The sequence below is a fragment of the Phyllostomus hastatus genome, unplaced genomic scaffold, assembly GCF_019186645.2.
Source record: "Phyllostomus hastatus isolate PE091 unplaced genomic scaffold, TTU_PhHast_1.1 phas_contig_948, whole genome shotgun sequence".
NCBI classification, from domain to species: domain Eukaryota; kingdom Metazoa; phylum Chordata; class Mammalia; order Chiroptera; family Phyllostomidae; genus Phyllostomus; species Phyllostomus hastatus.
The window spans coordinates 2259831-2278037 of NW_025333993.1; the positions used below are offsets into that span (position 1 = coordinate 2259831).

At 45.4% G+C, this 18207-nt stretch overlaps 1 protein-coding gene across 1 annotated transcript in view; it reads left to right on the forward strand.

Moving 5' to 3' along the window:
- The window catches only part of LOC123828056 (heat shock transcription factor 2 binding protein), an 83251-nt gene that overhangs the window by 2988 nt on the left and 62056 nt on the right, over positions 1-18207 (forward strand). Inside the window, exon 3 of the mRNA XM_045852610.1 lies at positions 9798-9901. Within this exon, the coding sequence (XP_045708566.1) occupies positions 9798-9901 (104 nt within the window). The remainder of the gene's footprint in view (positions 1-9797; positions 9902-18207) is intronic.

Genomic DNA, 18207 nt, shown 5'->3' on the forward strand with positions numbered 1-18207 from the left:
GGCCCATTCTGCCCTCATGCCGTGACCTCTCTGCGGGCAGCCTTGCACGCACATGGCTCCACTGCCCATCTCGGTGCCAGCGGCTCCCGGATTCATCTCTTGCTCAGACCTCTCCTCCAGGCACGGGCCCTGCATCTAACGGCTGTGTGGTCTTTCCTCTCACGTGTTTGGCAGTCATTTCAAGTTCTAAATGTCTGTCCTGGCTTAATCAGTCTATGACCATGAGGAAGGACCTGATCGTCTCACCAGGTCAGGTTTACTGGCTCATTGCAGTGAGGGAGACCACACACCAGAGGAACTGTGGGCATCTTGCCACAAAGGAAAGGACAGAGTTGCTGTAGGATCCAGGGCAGGGTGGCGTTTGGGTGACGTACAAGTGAAGCTGTGTTTTGATGGGCTTCAAGCAAACCAGGGCTGTGTGTGAAGTGGTCAGCATCAGGTCTGCCTACAGTGGACCCAGGTCCTATTTCCTTGGAAACTACGGAGTTCACATGGATGTGGAACACTGTGGCTAGGAACCCTTGTTTGAACTCTAGCTAGCTGGAGAGCAAGGTTGCTGCTCTGGGTCACAGTGGTTTTGATCCTGCAGGTGAGAGGGGGGTGTTTCCTTCTTACTGGTGTAAGCAGCATTCCTGATAGTGACAGACAGGCTTTCTCTGAACAAGAAACCCGCAGTCACTGGGAGAAGGAGTGGTGACACTTCTACAGTTGCGTTGTGTCCCGTGGGAGAAATATTACTTCTTGTTAACTTGGCAGCTGGCTTCACGTGTGTCTGTCATCCCAGCCTGAAAAATCACAGGACAGAGTTTCACTTCCTCAGAGCAGGTCAGTTTTTTACCTTTTCCCAGGTGACTCATGATACCCATCTCCCCTCTTCACCCCAAACTGGGCTGCCCGAGACTCCTCAGGTTCCCACATCCAGACTAGAGACGACCGAGGATCCTGCTTGTCGCCCACCTCTCCTGCTCACTGTCCACCTGTCCTCCAGCAAGCCCTGTGCGTTTCCCCTGGGGCGTGCATCCGACTCCGTCAGTGTGCCCCCACCGCCCTGCCACCACCTGAGTCCAGGCCCCTACCATTTTGCCCCCGTTTCTGCCTCCTGGCAGTGTCCACTCATTGCCACTGCCCAGTCTGTTTTTCGTACTGTAGCCCAAGTGATTTTTAACAAGCCAATCTGATTATGTCGCTCCCCTGCCTAAGTCTTCAGTGGCTTCTCCTTGCTCTTAGGGTAAGGACCAAAACCTCAGCAGAACACGGACCCAAATCCACTGCCATCCAACAACCTAAACAAAACACTGCCATGTCCAGAAAGTTCCATCTTAGCTACACGAGGTGGATTACAGCTCTGCTCGCCTCCGCAGCCTCTCCGTGCTGCTGGCACATTGCTGGGTGCCTGCACGGGGGAAAGGTCCCTGACGGCACCTCATTGTTCTGTGCTTCTCTGCTCCAGCATCATGACCTACCCCAGGCCTTGGCTTTCTGATGGCTCTGTGCTCTGTGGTTATTCCCGTAGCCCGATGAGACCGTGGACCGCTCTGCTCAGCCCTGCCGCCTCTGCCTCTGCGGCTTGAGTGTGCAGATGCCCAGGGAGGGGTGGGTGGAAAGCCGTGCCCGCTCACATCACAGGTGTTGGTCCTTAAGTCCTGTGTGACCTGGTGGCTCTCGGGTACCTTCTAATGGCTTTTGTTTAAGTTCTGCCGCCTTTTTATTCTTGGTGGGAAGATCAATGTGCTGCATCGCCGTCATAGCTGGAAATGGAGTCCTTCCATGTATGTTGTTGTGGTTTTTAAATTGTAAAAGTACATTGTAATGTCACCCAGAAAGGATAGGCTGCGAGATGTTCCAAATTAAAGGAAGTTAATAGTACGTGACAATTAAATACAATACCTGACCGCACAATGGATGCTGTACCTTGAAGGAAGAAAGTACTGTAAAAGACAATTTTGGGTCATTTGACAAAATCTGGGTATCAATTCCAGGTTAGATAAAGGTATTAATGTTAATTTGCCTGGGTTTGACAACTGTGTATATAGTAGGTGTCTAAGACATTTTCCCCGCTCTTGGGAAATAGTCATTCAAGTATTGAGGAGTAAAGGGCCTTGATATATGTGTGTAACTTACCCTCAGATGGCTCCAGAAATATATTGTGTGTGTGTCTGTCTGGTACCAGTGATGAGCAAGTGTGGAGAAATGTTACTAGTGGGGAAGTGTGGGCAAAGGCTGTGTGGATATTCTTTGTATTTTTGTTCATGTAATGTTTTATAAGTTTGAAATTATGCCCAAATGAAAAGTTTAAAAACATACTGTAAAGTAGAAATCCTCATTAAATATTTACAGAACTGTAAGTGCCCCTGCTGTCCTCTTGGGTTCTTAGCAGTGATTTCTGTACTACACGATTTCCGGAGTGTTTGAGGCGATTTGAGATTAAGTTTGCAAGGGTTGAATATTGATGAGCAGAGAGGAGACCTCCGTTTCTGCTCAGGGAAGAATGATTATTTCTGGTCATAGAAATATGAACTAGAGAGAGAGAGTCATGCAGAGGGGGGCAAATGAGTGTCAAGAAGAGATTATTTAATTTGACCCAAAGTTATTGTGGCCCAAATGGGCAAGATCAGAGGGTACCACATCCATGTCCTAGCAGGAAAAGGGATATGGGATATCCCTTAAAAGGGATAAAAAAAGAATGGAAGGAAGGGATGGCAGACCAAGGTATGGGTAGGGTTTGGGGAACCAGCCCCAGGCTAGCACAGGCCCAGGAATGAGAAAGTGGTGCGCCGTCACCTCCCCAGGGCCTGAGGGAGTGGCAGGAGAGCCATCAGACTCGCAGGAGGGCAGGGATGCCTGGGGGGAGGTCAGCATCCCAACTCCTGTCTCCTGTCCTCGTTTCTGGCGGGTCCGCCACTCTCCAGATCCAACAGGAAACTCTACGCAAGGGAAGCTGGTTGCTCCGGACTTGGACTTCGTGCTCTTGGGGGCACAGAGCAAGGCGGAGACTGGTCTAGAGTGCAGGGGCTGGAGAAGAAGAAAACAGTCTCCCAGGGGCTTATGGACAGAGGAGGTTGAACAGTAGCCAGGAGAGTGTACAGACACTATTTGAATAGATCACTCCTGACCCCTAATTGTTAACATCGTGTCTGTATTTGTATGCCAGTAAGTGAAAAGCAGAATTCCCTGACTCTGATTTGGGAAACACTTAACAATTCATTTGAGTTTAGCAAGATGTAGCATAGTTTTTTTTGTGATATTTAAAGTCTCCCAGTAAATTTAGTTGATAAGTCGACCTGTTAGGTGTTATCTGCTGGATATCTGCCAGTCACAGCTGGGTAATGTGGGGTCATAAGAAGGATAAGAATGAATCCTTCTCCTGGATAATTTACAGGTAAACTGAGGAGTTCTCACGTGCAGGTGTGAAACATCAGCGATACAAGGGAACGCCTGATACATTGGCAGCGCTGGCATAGGGCAAATTCCTATTAGTCACACGTTTTTTTCATTCTGGGAAAGATCACTCCAGTGGCATTTATGTTAGAAAAATAGTGGTTTGCAGATTTTTGGCAGTGCAGGAAGAAAGAAAATGCTATTTCCATGTTCTGGTTCCCAGTTCCCACCCCTGCCCCTCCCCTTTGGTTCGTTTTAGAAATTTGACAGCTAATTAAAATGTTTGGTTGGCTTAGAATGGGCCCTGGGATTTCAAGTGCATTAAAACTCTTTGAGGGTTTTTAAAAAATGAAATCTTGACTATTCTAATTTTTTCACTTTTCAGCATGCTGCCTCTGGCACTGAGGTGGGAGGTGGTTAAGTTGAATGAGGTCGTTAGGTGGGCCCCAGTCCTCCTCCTAGAAGGGGACACCTGGACACAGAACCAGGTGCAGGCAGAATGGAGGTAATGCGAGGAGACGGAGAAGGCCAGGTGAAGGCGGCGGCGGGTTGGAATTGTGCTGCCACAAACCAGAGGAGGAGGAGGAAGGACGGATCCTTCCCCTACAAGTTTCAGAAGGAGTTTGGCCCGCTGACACCTCGATTTCAGACTTGTAGTTTCCAGAATTGTGAGAAAGTACATTTATTTCTGTTCTGAGCCACCCAGTTTGTGTGCTACAGGCACCTCCCACTTGTTGCAAGTTTGCGTTCCAACACTTAACCTGTAAGAAAAGACCTACATTATTTAGTACCTGCTTTTGCTCATTGGAAGCAGTCTGAAGACAGTTTTTGCTTTTACAAAAAGAGGTTGAAGGTGAAAATAGCACTCAGCGTTTGCTGTGCAGCGAGTGGTTGGAGAGGCAGCACGCACCTGGAGCGGGGAGAGCGTCCCGCCACGCTCCCTGGCCGGGAACCACTCTCAGCATCGGGCCGCCAGAGCTCTCAGCCGAGTCTGGTAGCATCTGGGCTTTATGTCCATTTATTTCCCGCATCCGCTAGCAAGACATGTCCTGAGATAATTGCTTCTTCACTTTATGTCATTTTGGCTAATGAAAGTTTCATAGGAACACTCTTACTTTTGGACAGTGGGGGATGCCTATACCAGGAAATGAATACACCCTCCAAGTCTCAGCTCGGAGTAACGATGGAATCCGTCAGCAGCTAATCCCGAGTTCTTTTCTAGACCTATTAGAGAGTGATAAGAAGGCAAAAGTTAATGGCTTTTAAAAAGACTTTATTTTGAATTTGAGACTCTTAATTTTGATCAGAACAAATATTTTCATATTAATATGAAACGAGTAGTAATGTATTATAGACATGCCAAGTGATAAAGGCTGGGAGACTTGATCCCTTTTGTCTAGTTTAAGTTTCTCTCGTCGGTGTTTTCATCCGTAGCTCTCTGTCCTGCCTGCGTGTAGCTCTCTGTACCTTCCCTGTGAATCCGCTGAGCATTAAGAGTTACAGTCATTCTCATGTTATCAAAATGACCAAAAAGGATTGTAAAATTCAGAAGATAAATAGATACTGAAAGGGCCCGTTGTTTAGTTTGTTTTTATGTATTTGTTCTGTCTCGGCCACCCTTCATTCAGTCAACAGTCAAATGGAGATTTCCCCTTCATTTTGAATGCTGCAGATCAGCTGCTGAAATGCAGCGTAGGCTGGGTGGCCGCCCCTCCCCTGTTCTAATAGTGGGGCTGGGCAAGACAGTGCCTTGACTATGTATAGTGTTTCATTCACCATTCGTATTATTTCTGCCTCTGATTTTTTAAAAATTGCAAATTTCAGTATAGAAGAATGAAACATAAAGTACTTGTGTTTTTATTCAAGGATTAGCAGAAAGAATGTATAAAGAAGTGAAATTTATTTTTGTGGCAAATATTTATGCGGTGCCTGTTACATGCCCTCATGGTGTTTTATGTGGTGGGCGCGGCCCCGTGGAAGATGCAGGGTCGTCCCCATGCGTATACTGAGTCCTGACCTCCTGTATCGCAGAGTGTGACTTTACTTGGGAGCAAGCCTTTAGAGAGGTGATCAGGTTAAAGCGAGGTGATTAGGGTGACCTCTGATCCAACGTCTGACATGTGCTGTTCTTACAAAAGAGAACTTTGGACACGAGTGTGTACACAGTAAAGACATGTGACGAGACCAGAGAGAAGATGAACCGAGGATAGAGGTCTTCACAGCTCTTCATAGGAGCCAGCTCTGTGGACACCTTGATCTCAGACTTGTAGCCTCCAGAATTGGGAGACAATACATTGATTGTTTTAAGTAAAAAAAAAAAAGGTAAATAAAATGAAAAAAGAAAATGCAAGGGGGTAGTTTTGTCAGGCAGCAACGGCAGTGGCAGTGCTCCCATCTGGCCACAAGGCGGCGGCCTCGCACTGAGGAAAGGCACCTGTTTCCTCCTGGAGAGCCCACAGAGGTGGGGGTGGTGTCCCTGACGTGAGTGAATGTGATGGGGCGGCCTGTGCTTGAACGGGGTGTGTTTTTTTTAAATATATTTTATTGATCATGCTATTACAGTTGTCCCATTTCCCCCCTTCCCTCCCCTGTACCCTGCACACCCCCTCCCACCTACATTCCCCCACTTTAGTTCATGTCCATGGGTCATATATGTAAGTTCTTTGGCTTCTACATTTCCTATACTGTTCTTACCCTCCCCCTGTCAATTTTCTACCTACCATCTATGCTACTTATTCTCCGTACCTTTTCCCCCTCTCTCCTCCTCCCACTCCCCTGTTGCTAACCCTCCATGTGATCTCCATTTCTGTGGTTCTGTTCCTGTTCTGGTTGTTTGCTTAGTTTCTTTTGGTTTTGTTTTAGGTGTGGTTGTTAATGATTGTCAGTTTGCTGTCATTTTACTATATATGTTTTTTTATCTTCTTTTTCTTAGGTAAGTCCTTTTAACATTTCATATAATAAGGGCTTGGTGATGATGAACTCCTTTAACTTGACTTTATCTGGGAAGCACTTTGTCTGCCCTTCCATTCTAAATGAAAGCTTTGCTGGATAGAGCAATCTTGGATGTAGGTCCTTGCCTTTCATGACTTGGAATACTTCTTTCCAGCCCCTTCTTGCCTGCAAGATTTCTTTTGAGAAATCAGCTGACAGTCTTATGGGCACTCCTTTATAGGTAGCTCTCTCCTTTTGTCTTCCTGCTTTTAAGATTCTCTCCTTATCTTTAATCTTAGCTAATGTAATTCTGATGTGCCTTGGTGTGTTCCACCTTGGGTCCACGCTCTTTGGGACTCTCTGAGCTTCCTGAACTTCCTGGAAGTCTATTTCCTTTGCCAGATTGTTCTCCTTTATTATTTGTTCAAATAACTTTTCCAGAACTTTTGTTCTTCCTCTTCCCCTTCTGGCACCCCTATAATTTGGATGTTGGAACATTTAAAGATGTCCTGGAGGTTCCTAAGCCTCTCCTCATTTTTTTGAATTCTTGTTTCTTCATTCTTTTCTGATTGAGTATTTCTTTCTTCCTTCTGGTCCACTCCATTGATCTGAGTCCCAGTTTCCTTGCCATCACTACTGGTTCCCTGTGCATTTTCCTTTATTTCACTCAGCACAGCCTTCATTTGCTCATCTAATTTGTGACCAAATTCAGCCAGTTCTGTGAGCATCCTGATCACCAGTGTTTTGAACTGTGCATCTGATAGGCCGGCTATCTCTTTGTTGCTTAGTTGTATTTTTTCTGGAGCTTTGATCTGTTCTTTCATTTGGGCCATTTTTTTTTTTTGGTCTTGATGTGCCTGTTACGTAGTGAGGGGCGGAGCCTTGGGTGTTCGCCAGGGCAGGGCAACCCACCTCACTGCGTTGTGACGCTGTATGTGAGGCAGGGGTCCGAGAGGGAACAATGGCGCTTGCTCCGCTCTCTGCTGGATTTCAGTCCCTTCCGCCAGCTGGGCCCTTCTGGTGCTGGGTCCCATGTAGGTGGGTCTGTGTACATTCTAGGACCTGGTGGGTCTCTCCAACGAACTCTCCTATAAGGCTGGGAGTCTCTCCTGGCACCTCAACAGCAAAACACCAAAACCACAGGTGTTTTCAGTCAGTGATTTGAGGCTTTATTTCCTCGAGCTGGGGTCCTGGGTTGCTCTGTCTGTCCTGCTCCCCAGTGTCACCTGGTTTATCTGCACGCAAATGTGGGACCGCCTGATCTGCCAGCCACTTTGTGTGCTGTGTCCCTCCACGATCCACTGGCTCGCTGGGTCTTTCAGCCGCCGCTTTGCCTCGAGCCCTTTCCACCCTGGTCTCCCGCCTCTGCCCCTCCTACCAGTCTAGGTGAATGTGTCTACTGTAACTCCTTGATTATCGGACTTCTACACAGTCCGATTTTCTGTTCTGGTTGTTTTTTTGTTTTTAAATTGTTGTTGTCCTTCTTTTGGTTGGAGGAGGCACAGTGTGTCTGCCTACCCCTCCATTTTGGCTGGAAGTCAAAGGGGGTGTTTTAACCCCATCCTTCTGATAACGTGCAGGTGGACAGCTATGTGGAGTGAGAGGCTATGGAATTACCATAATGAGTCAGAATTCTTACCAATTTTTACACGTACCAAGGCTTGTAGAACTGTGATTTCCTATCTTCTTGACCGTGTTTAAGTAACATGCAGTTTAATAATAGAAGAAACATTTGAAAGTTAACTGTAAAAATTTTACATCATCAGTAATTTTGTCTTAGTTCCTTTTTTCATTTTGTTTCTTTGTCTGTGGCCAGTTCATATTTCATACATAACAGTGGGTAACGTATATAAGTGTATGTCTTCATTTAGCACTTGCTACAAAAGGCAGACGTAGTGTTCCAAGCATAGCACTTGATTGATAGTTGATTTCTTGTGTGGCCAGGATTGGTGGGACAAAAGAACGACTTCCAGTGACAGTCATGTCATGGAATAAGACACCCTAACAGGGCAGAAGAAAAGTGATTTAAGGGAGAACAAGTGGTCTCACATGACTTCACCCCAGTTTCTAAGAAACACCTTTTAAAAGAAGCTTTGCCAGTTTCATAATCTCTATCTAAGTGTTTAGCTTTAGGTTTTACTTTTCCTTCCAGGACAAAGGGTCTCCGGGAAACATACACTTCCTTTACTCTCCAGAGCTTCTGGGATGCCCGTGTTGTTCTTGGCAGGCCCTCTGAGCTGCTTGTTCGGGCTTCCGCTTGCCCTCTCTCTTGAGACCCCCAGTTCCAAAGCCACACCCCTTCTCCTTTGTCTGCACGGCCCCGGAGGAAGTGTCTGTTGGCCCCATTTCTCTACGGTGAAGTAATACTCCGCTTTCTAAGGGTCTGTTCTCTGACGCTCTCTCACCATCCTCTGTTTCTCTGCCCTTTAGCATTCCTACGCCTGGCTTCCCTCAATTGCCGTCACTAGTTGTGTGCTGATGTCATTGAGCTAGTGATGAGAAACCAGGCTGCTGTCCCAAAGCAGTTAGTTGTCCTCAAAGTCTGCTCCCAGACCAGCAGCATCAGCCCGCTGGCTGCCTTGTAAGGAATGCAGAGTCTTAGGCTTACCTCAGTCCTGTTGCATCAGTCTGAGGTCTGGGCCTAGCCTGTGTCTGTTCAGGTCCCCTGAAGCCCGAGAATCACTGTCCTCAGCTGTCACCACTTTAATCAGAGAAGTGACACCATCGTCTCTGAGCACACGTGCTGTCCCAGTCTTGGTGCATGTCCTCATGAAAACTGGTGCTTTCTCAACCCTTGAAATCAGGGCACTTACATTTTTAAAGTATGTGTTTCTTTGCTTTTCGAATGCTGGTATTTCTGCCACATATTACTGTGTATTTAAAGTGATAATGCTTCTGATTTCAGCTTTATGAACGTGGATGTCTTTTGGGGTTTCTATTGGTCATTTGAATCATTTAAATGAACGTGGTGTGGAGGAAGTGCTCCATTGTCCCCACCTTCCACTGCAGCCTTTTCTGGTCTCCGTCACCGTGCTCGCCTCCATTGACTGCGACCGCAGCTGTCCCACTGAGTCACTCTGCCCGGTGGAGAGACCAGCTTTGTGAATCAGCTCCGGCTGGCACCGTCTCCTCGCTGAGCTGCCTTCTGCTTTTCCTGGAACAGATACAAGTTTGTGCCATGAGACAGTCGGGCTTCTCAGCCCTGCCTCCAGTCCTTTAAATACACACTTAAAGCCTGACTATAAGTTTGGCAGTAAAGTGAGGTCCTAAAAACACAAAGCAGAAAACCAAAAAAGTGCTTTTTACTATGGGCTATAATAGATAAAAACTTAAAAAGCAGGACTTTTAGAATATTGGTTATTCAAGGACTGGTTATGCAAATATAACCTAAGAAACCAGTGTAAGTTTTCCCAAGAGATCAGGAAAAATGGATGCTTAAAAGATATTAGTGGTTTGAAATAGAAGGTATTTCTGTCTCTTTCTTCTAGACATGGAAAGGAAGGAGCAAGAATTAGAGCAACTGAGAATGGATTGCGAGCACTTTAAAGCCCGCCTGGAGACCGTGCAAGCCGACGGCATGCGAGACAAGGAGGTACGGTGCCCAGGGCGCTGCGGCTGTGCCCACTGAGCAGCGGCAGCGGCAGTCTTTCCGCCTGTGAGCCCTGGGGGTTGTATGTTTAAAGGTCTGTATTCCGGCTGGGTCGGAAAATGGTTAGACACTGGGATTTTATAACCCTTTAATGTGGAGATTATTTACTTGGTACTAAAATAGTCAGTTGCTGTTAATTTTTATGTTTAAAAGACCATTCCAAAACATAAAAATTTGTAATGAAAGTCTTGAAAAAATATTGTGCACATAATTTAAATTTAGAGGAAGATATGTTAAATCAGAAATATTTGTAATTCAGGGGATCCGTTACAGATATTTTTAGAATAACCGATTGTAATGTTAGGGGAGAATAGTATTTCTTTAAAATTTATACATTAATTTTACTTTTTATGAGGAGGAAATTATTTCTTCTGTAAAACGAACTATCCTGCCAGTTACGATGAACTTTAGAGCTTGAATGTATTTTTGTTTTTGAGCAGTAAAACAGTCATTGGACCAGTGATAACTAGCTAGTGTGTGTCACTCACTGCACGTTGGCAGGGGCTCAGCAGCCACCCGCGCACCGCACTCCCCCCGCACAGCTGGGCAGCAGGTGCTGCCAGTTCACAGGGATGACCCCCACCGGTGTGTTACGCCTTGTTTCATACTGCCGCCTTCTGCGAGGGGTTCCGAATGTGCCTCAAAGAGGATTTCCAAAACAGGGCTTTTGTGTAGACTTTCATATTGAGCAAGTAGAAAAGGTTAGGGAAAGAATTCTAGTCTCAAAACTGAGTTAGGTGGAACATCACACATTGAAAGGTGAAGCTTTAGCTTTGTCATATTCCGCTTAAATTGTGACAAACTGAAATTGCAGTGTGGTGACTTTGGGCCTAAAAGTGTCGCAGTCTGAAAGAAGGTGACCACCAGGCAGGACGAGATTGATCAGTGTTAACGCAGTCCATTGGTTCAGTTCTTTCTCCAAATGCTGAGACATCCTTGTTAAGGTTGAAGCTTAAATTGAACAAAATCTTAGATTCCCTGTTTTGTTTTTTTAAATTGAAAGCATAGGAAAAATGCATGTTTGCTGGTGTGTCAGATGTAATGCTTAAAAATAAGCCATTCTGCTGCACTGCCAGTATAGAGGACGAAATGGCTGTGGTGAAGCAGATTCACTCTATCCGTGTGTTATAGCCCCCACAGTTGACCTTAGTTAAATGTGAATGTTTCAGGTTAAACTGTTTCCAGTTACATTTGCTGTTTAGCAGTCCTGCCGATACAATTCCAGTTTGTGTAACAAGGCCATGTCTCTTCTTGCTGTGGAGAGCTGGCAGCTGCCTTGTCTGTGATCTCTGTCCAGGTCTGCACAGGGCACGTGCCAGACTCTGGAAGCGTATCTTAGAGCTGAGGAACGAGGAAAGAAGCCAGGGGCTGTATCCCTAATCAGCGTATGCTAGTAAGGACTTCATCGTGGGGGAAAGTCGTTAGGAAAGGCGGGAGCTACTGAGTCCAGTTGTAAGAAAAGGTCAGATCACAAAGTATGGACTCAGATTCATAAAGCAGCAGCAGCTCCCAACCGCTCTGGAGAAAGGTGACTGCAACCAGGGAAACTTTGCTCCTGACCTCAGCGATGGCTGAGTCGGCTCAGTGGAGGAGGCCAGCGGGGCCTTGATGTGATCTAAGAGGCTGGCCCGGAAAGAGCTGGCAAAGCAGCCTGTGCACTCGGGAGAAGAAAGAGCCCAGCTTTCACGGTGCCGGTGGAACTGTCAGAGGGTGTCTGGATGGCTTTTTGAAGGACTGTGCTGCCACCGTAAGGTTAGAGGAGGCTTTCCGCAGAGCCCCTGCCGGCAGACCTTTTCCTGTGCCCGCGGCTTTACCGTGTGTGAAGTGATCACAGGCAGAGCACAGTTCCCTGTGCTCTCGGGGAGCGGGCCTGTCGGTGGTGGGCCTGTGTTCCGTCCTCTCTGAGAGCGGCTCCCCTACGGCACGCGCCTTTCTCAGTCAGTGACCCAACGAGGATGGACTGCCAGTCTTTTGTTACCTGCGCTTACTACTTTTATGGGGATGAACGGAAAGTTACTGCAAACTTTGTACGTTATTTCAGAAAACTTTTAGAAGAAAAATTAACTGACAGTGTAGTTGAGTTAGAAATCAGAAATGAACTACAGGTTTTTGAAGGAATCTTGAAAGTGGTGTTTTTGATGCCCTGTTATGTATCAGTGTTCACTTTACATGGGAAAGTATATCAGGGTTTGATTATTGTTTATTTTAAAACAGTGGCGTTTAGATATATTTTATACACCGCAGAAGTCATCTGTTGTACAAGTATGGTTTGATAATTTTTAATGAATTTATGCAGTTGTGTAACTATCACTCCAGTCCAGCTTTTAAAACATTTTTTAGTTACTGATTTTAAAGAGAGAGAAACACTGATTTGTTGTTCCCCTTATTGATGCATTCACTGGTTGATTCTTATGTGTGCCCTGATTATGTATGGGGTGATGCTCTGGCCAACTGCACTACCCGGCCGGGGCCCCAGTCCAGTTTATTTTTTGGTAAAAAAATTATTTTGAAATAATTATAGATTCACAGGAAGTTGCACAAAGTCCAGGGAAGTCTCCCATCCGTTCACCCAGGGTCCCCTAGTGGTAACATCGTGCGTAACTACAGGACAAAGTAAAAGCCAGGAAATCGACATTGATACAATGACATTAATTTTGGCCCTCCGTTTTTTATAGATGATTTTTACCTGTCTCTGTAGATTTCCCCTTGCTGAACATTTTGTGCGAATGGAATCATACAATACGTAGTCCTTTGTGTATGGTGTAATGTTTTGGAAGTTCGTTGATGTTAGCTTACATTGTCCCTTTTTAGTGATGAACAATAATCCATTGGCTAGATAGACCACATTTTTAAAATCCATTCACTAGTTTCTGAGGAAAGTTAGGTTATTTCCAGTTTTTGACTATTATGAGCGCTGCTGTAAACATTCATGTACAAGTTTGTGTGTGGACATACATTTTAATTTTTCTTGGGGAGATACCTAGAGGTAAACTTGCTGGATCATATGGTGAGCATATGGGTAATTTTTGAGAAAGTGCCAGACTGTTTACTGAAGTGTGTGTCGTTCTGTGTTCCCCACAGCAATGTATGGAGGTCCTACCCTTTCCGTACTCTTATGAACACTCGGTGTTTTTGGTCCTTTGGATTACGGCCATTTTAATGTGCATGTAATGGTGTCTCATTGTGGTTTTAGTCTGCATTTTCCTTATTACTAATTAAGTTGAACATCTTTTCATGTGTTTATTATTAATATATATAGTTTATTTGGTTAAATAGCTACTTAAAAGTTTTGCCTATTTTTAATTGGGTTGTTTACTTTTGAGTTGCAAGATTTCCTTGTATATTCTTCATACAAGTCCTTTTTAGAGAAATGACTTAGAAATATTTTTTTTCACTGCCTTTGACATGTTTATTCGAAACTAGCTGTCTATAGTGATTGGACCTTCATGGAATAAACAAATTTAAATTTATGCCGCAGGCTTCTTTTCTTCCATTGTGGGTTTCTTTTCTGCAGGCGTCTTCTCAGCTGCTGGTTTCTTGGTGGCTGCAGCCTTTTCTCCCACCAAAGGCTGCTTCTGTTCCTGAACGCCTGCGGCCTTCTTCCTTTCTTCCCCACCACAGGCGTCTTGCCCGGAATCCCCTTCTCATCTGGTCTGGCTTCTAGAGCTGCTGCTGCTCTGTCCACCAGAGCTTGTGGTCCCTGGCCTGGTTCTGACGTGTGGTCTTTGCACGTAGGTGTAACTTCAACACGATTCTGGGGTTTTTCAGGGGATTCTTCTTCAGGACTCTGTGATGAATCTTCTTGCGTGGTGCTCAGAGGGCTCTTGGGATCTCTGGGCTTTTCAGGATTCTGCTGAGGTCTGTACTGAGCGTCTTGTGCACAGGAAGGTCATAGTCGGTCTGGAGGGGCCGCTGCACGCCAAGTGCCACACAGATCATGGTGCGGAAGCACTTCCAGTCCAAACGCAGAAACGGCCCACATGCCCTCCGGGTGCAAGTTTCAGAGTGTTCAGTTTGCTTCCATTGCACAGCGTGGTTCCAGGGATGTTTCTGAAGGCTTCGGTGATAACGTTGCCCTCATTATAGATGACGCAGGGTCCCCTGCGCTGGCTTCGAGGACGGCTTCTCATTTTGCCCTTGCCAGCTCTCATTCACTGAGAGGCATAGATCTTTGTGGTGTCATTCCAGACCTTAAGCTTCTTTAGAAGCAAAACAGCGCCCTTGGTTTTCTTACAGCTTTCAACTTTATCTTCATCCATCAAGGGAAGTTCAGGACCTTCCTCAGCATGACCAGTGCTGGTAAGGCCAGGGCAGCCAGGGCAGAGCAGATGGCGGATCACTCCTGTGCTGTGTTCATCGGTGGGGCCAACAGTGCCAGGTTTTGGTTGGTGCAAACATGCGGCTCCCACGACCCATGTTTCCCCAAGCTCCCTGGCCAGGACGATGGGTCCCACCACCTTGAACTCTGGGAACTGGAGCCACAGCTCTGCCAGCACCCCAGGACTCAGCTCTGGTCTGATGTCCTGCCAGTTCACTGGCAGCACAGGGCTGTGTGTTGTTTTTGCATAAGCTGGTGTGAACAAAGTTGAAATATCTGGTCAAATGGGAACCTTAAACACAGTGGGCAAAGGGCCATTTTTGCCAGATGATCCCCCCTTCCTGGAGTGTGCTGATGTCGGTGGGCGAGCACACGCCCTGGCGAGGAGAGGGGAGAGCACGTGCCGCTCCTCTCTAGAAATACGTCCTTTCAGTACATGGCTGACTCTTCACTTTCTGAAAGTTGTCTTTTGAAGAGTAGAAGTTTTACATTTTGATGTTCAATTTACTGTTTGTTCTTAATGTTTAATGAATCATGATTTTGTTGTGATATTTAAGAACTATTTGCCTAATCCCAGGGTCACAGAGGTCTTCTAGAAATTTTATATTTAGGTCTAGGATTCATTTTGAGTTAACTTTTTTCACATAAAAATATCTAGTCATTTTAGCATCACTTTTTGAAAAGACAGTTTTCCCACTGAATTGCCTTGGCACTATCTTAAAATGGATTGCCATAAATGTTAGTGTTTACTGAACGATTATACGTCCATTCTTATGCCAGTGCCACACTGGTTTGATTTTTATAGCTTTGTGGTAAGTTTTTGTTTTTGAGATCAGTGTTAGTCTTCTAACAGTTTTTCTTTTTCAAACTTACCTTGCATTTCCATTTCAATTTTGGAATCAGATTGTTACTTTGTACAAAAAAAGCCTACTGAAATTTTGATAGGGGTTGCATTGAATCTGTGAATCAATTTGGGGAGAGTTACCAATTTACCAATCTCAAGTCTTCCAACCCCCGAATGTGGTGTGTTTTTCCATTCACAGGCTTCCCTCAGAGATACTGTAGGTTCCATTCCAGACCACTGCGATGAAGCTAGTCACACAATTTTTTGGTTTCTCAGTGCATATAAAAATTTATGTTTATACTATACTGTAGTGTAATAAGTGTGCAAAAATAGCATTATGTCTAAAAAATGTGTGTACCTTTACTAAAAAATACTCTCTGTTGCTAAGAAGTGTAACCATCATCTGAGTCTTCAGCGAGGTGCCGTCTTTTTGCTGGGGGAGGGTCTTGCCTCAGCATCGATGGCTGTTGACTGATCAGGGTGGTGGTTGTGACAGCTTCTTAACATAAGACGACACTGAGGTTGGCTGCATCGCTTGACTCTTCCTTTCACAAATAATTTCTCTGTGGCACGTGATGCTGTTTGATGGCCTTTTATCCACAGCAGAAGTTTCACATTGAAGGTAGTTCTCTCAAACTCTGCTGATATCCTATCAGCTAAGTTTATGTGGTACTGTGAACCCTGTGCTGACATTTGAGTAGTACTCACAACATCTGCCTTCAGAGTGGATTCCATCTCAAGAAACCACTTTCTTTGCTCATCCATAAGAAGAAAATCTTCGTGTGTTAAAGTTTAATTATCAGATTGCAGCAATTCAGTCATATCTTTAAGATCTAATTCTAGTTTTCTTGCTCTTTCCACCATATATGCAGCTACTTCCTCCACTGAAGCCTTGAACCCCTTAAAGTCATCCATGAGGGTTAGAATCAGTTTCCAAATTCCTGTTAATGTTGATATTTTCACCTCTTCCCATGAATCACACATGTTCTTACTGGCATCTAGAATGGTGAATCCTTTCCAGAAAGGTTTCAATGTACTTTGCCCAGATGCATCAGAGGATTCACTGTTGATGGCAGTTCGAGCTTTATTAAATGTATTTCTTAAATTATAAGACTTGAAAGTCTAAATTACTCCTTGACCCATGGGCTGCAGAATGGATATTGTGGTAGCAGGTGTGAAAACAACGTTAATCTCCATGTCCATTCCCACCAGAGCTCTCGAGTGACCAAGTGCACTGTCAGTGAGTGGTGGTATTTTGAAAGGAATTTTTTTCTGAGCAGTAGGTCTGAGCAGTGAGCTTAAAATATTCAGTAAACCATATTGTAAATAGATGTGCTATCATCCAGCCTTTTTTGTCCAGAGTAGAGTTAGCATACTTTTAAGGGCCCCAGGATTTTCTAAATGGTAAATGAGCATTGGCTTCAATGTTGAGTCACCAGCTGCATTAGCCCCTACCAAGAGAGTCAGCCTGTCCTTTGAAGCCAGGCACCGACTTCTCCCCTCTGCTAGGAAAGCCCTAGGTGGCGTCTTCCAATAGAGGGCTGTTTCATCGACATTGAAAATCTGTTATTTAGTGTAGCCACCTTCGTTAGTTATCTTAGCTAGATACTTTGGATAGCTCGCCGCAGCTTCTGCAGCAGCGTTTGCTGCTTCACCTTGCACTTTTACGTTGTGGAGAAGGCGTCTTTCTGTAAACCTCGTGAACCAACCTCTGCTAACTTCGAACTTTCCTTCTGTGGCTTCTTCACTTCTCTCAGTTTTCACAGCGTTGAAGAGAGGTGGGGGCCTTACTCTGGATTAGGGTTTGGTCTGAGGAACCTTGTGGCTGGGTTGATCGATCCAGACCACTAAAACTGTTTCTGTATCGGCAATAAGGCAGTTGCACTTTCCTATCATTTCTTAAGCACCTTTCACTTCCATCAGGAACTTTCCCGTTGCATTCACAGCATGGCCAACTGGCGCGAGAGGCCTAGCTTTTGGCCCGTCTCAGTTTTCAGCATGTCTTCCTCACTAAGCTTAGTGTATCTAGCTTTTGATGTAAAGTGAGAGGCGTGTGATTTCTCCTTAGAGCCGCTGTAGGATTATTGGCCTAATTTCAATGTTGCTGTGTCTCAGGGAGAGAGACAGGAATGGCTGGTCGGTAGAGCAGTCAGAACATACACAACATTTATGAAGTTTACCGTCTTAAATGGGTGCGGGTGCTGTTCATTGCTCCCCAAAACAATTACAATAGTAACATTAGAGATCACTGATCACAGGTCATCATAACAAAAATAATAATAACGAAACAGTTTGAAGTACTGTGAGAATTACCGAAATGCGACACAGGAACAGGAAGTGCATGAACGTGCGGAGAAGGGCACCAGTAGGCTTGCTTAGCGCAGGGTTGCACACACCCGCGGTGGTGCAGACGCACAGTTCTGAGCGCGTGCAGTAAAGCGAGTGCAGTGAAATGAGGGAGGTCTGTCTGCGTTTAAGTCTTTTGTTTCTCAATAATGTTTTGTAGTTTTTACTGTACAGGTCATGAGCTACCTTTTTATGTTTACTTTTATTTTTTAAAAAAAGATTTTATTTATTGATTTTTAGAGAGAAGGAAAGGGAGGGAGAAGTAGAGAGAAACATCGATCGGTTGCCTCTCATATACACCCCGACCCGGACCGAGCCCAAAACCCAGGCATGTGCCCTGACTGGGAATCAAACCGGCGACCTTTGGCTTTGTGGGACGGTGCCCAAACAGCTGAGCCACACTGGTCAGGGCCCTATTTTATTTTTGGTGTTGTGAATGGAATTGTTTTCTTTGAGGGTTTTCTTTCTTTCTTTTTCTGTTTCTTTTTTTTTTTATATATTACTGTACCCTGGGTACAGCCCTACGTCCGGGCACATGTGCCTGGAACCACCAGATGGGACCACAGTGAAGACAGCCTGCCCGGTCACTTCCCGCAGTTCTTGTGTGACCCTGCCCTGCAGCAGCGTCACCGTAACCAGGCCAACTGAAGCTCATGCTGCTCCAGCTGTGGAGAAGCTAGGAAGCTTTTCTTAATTAATTAATGAATTGATTATTTCCCCCTTTTTATTGAATGTATTTGG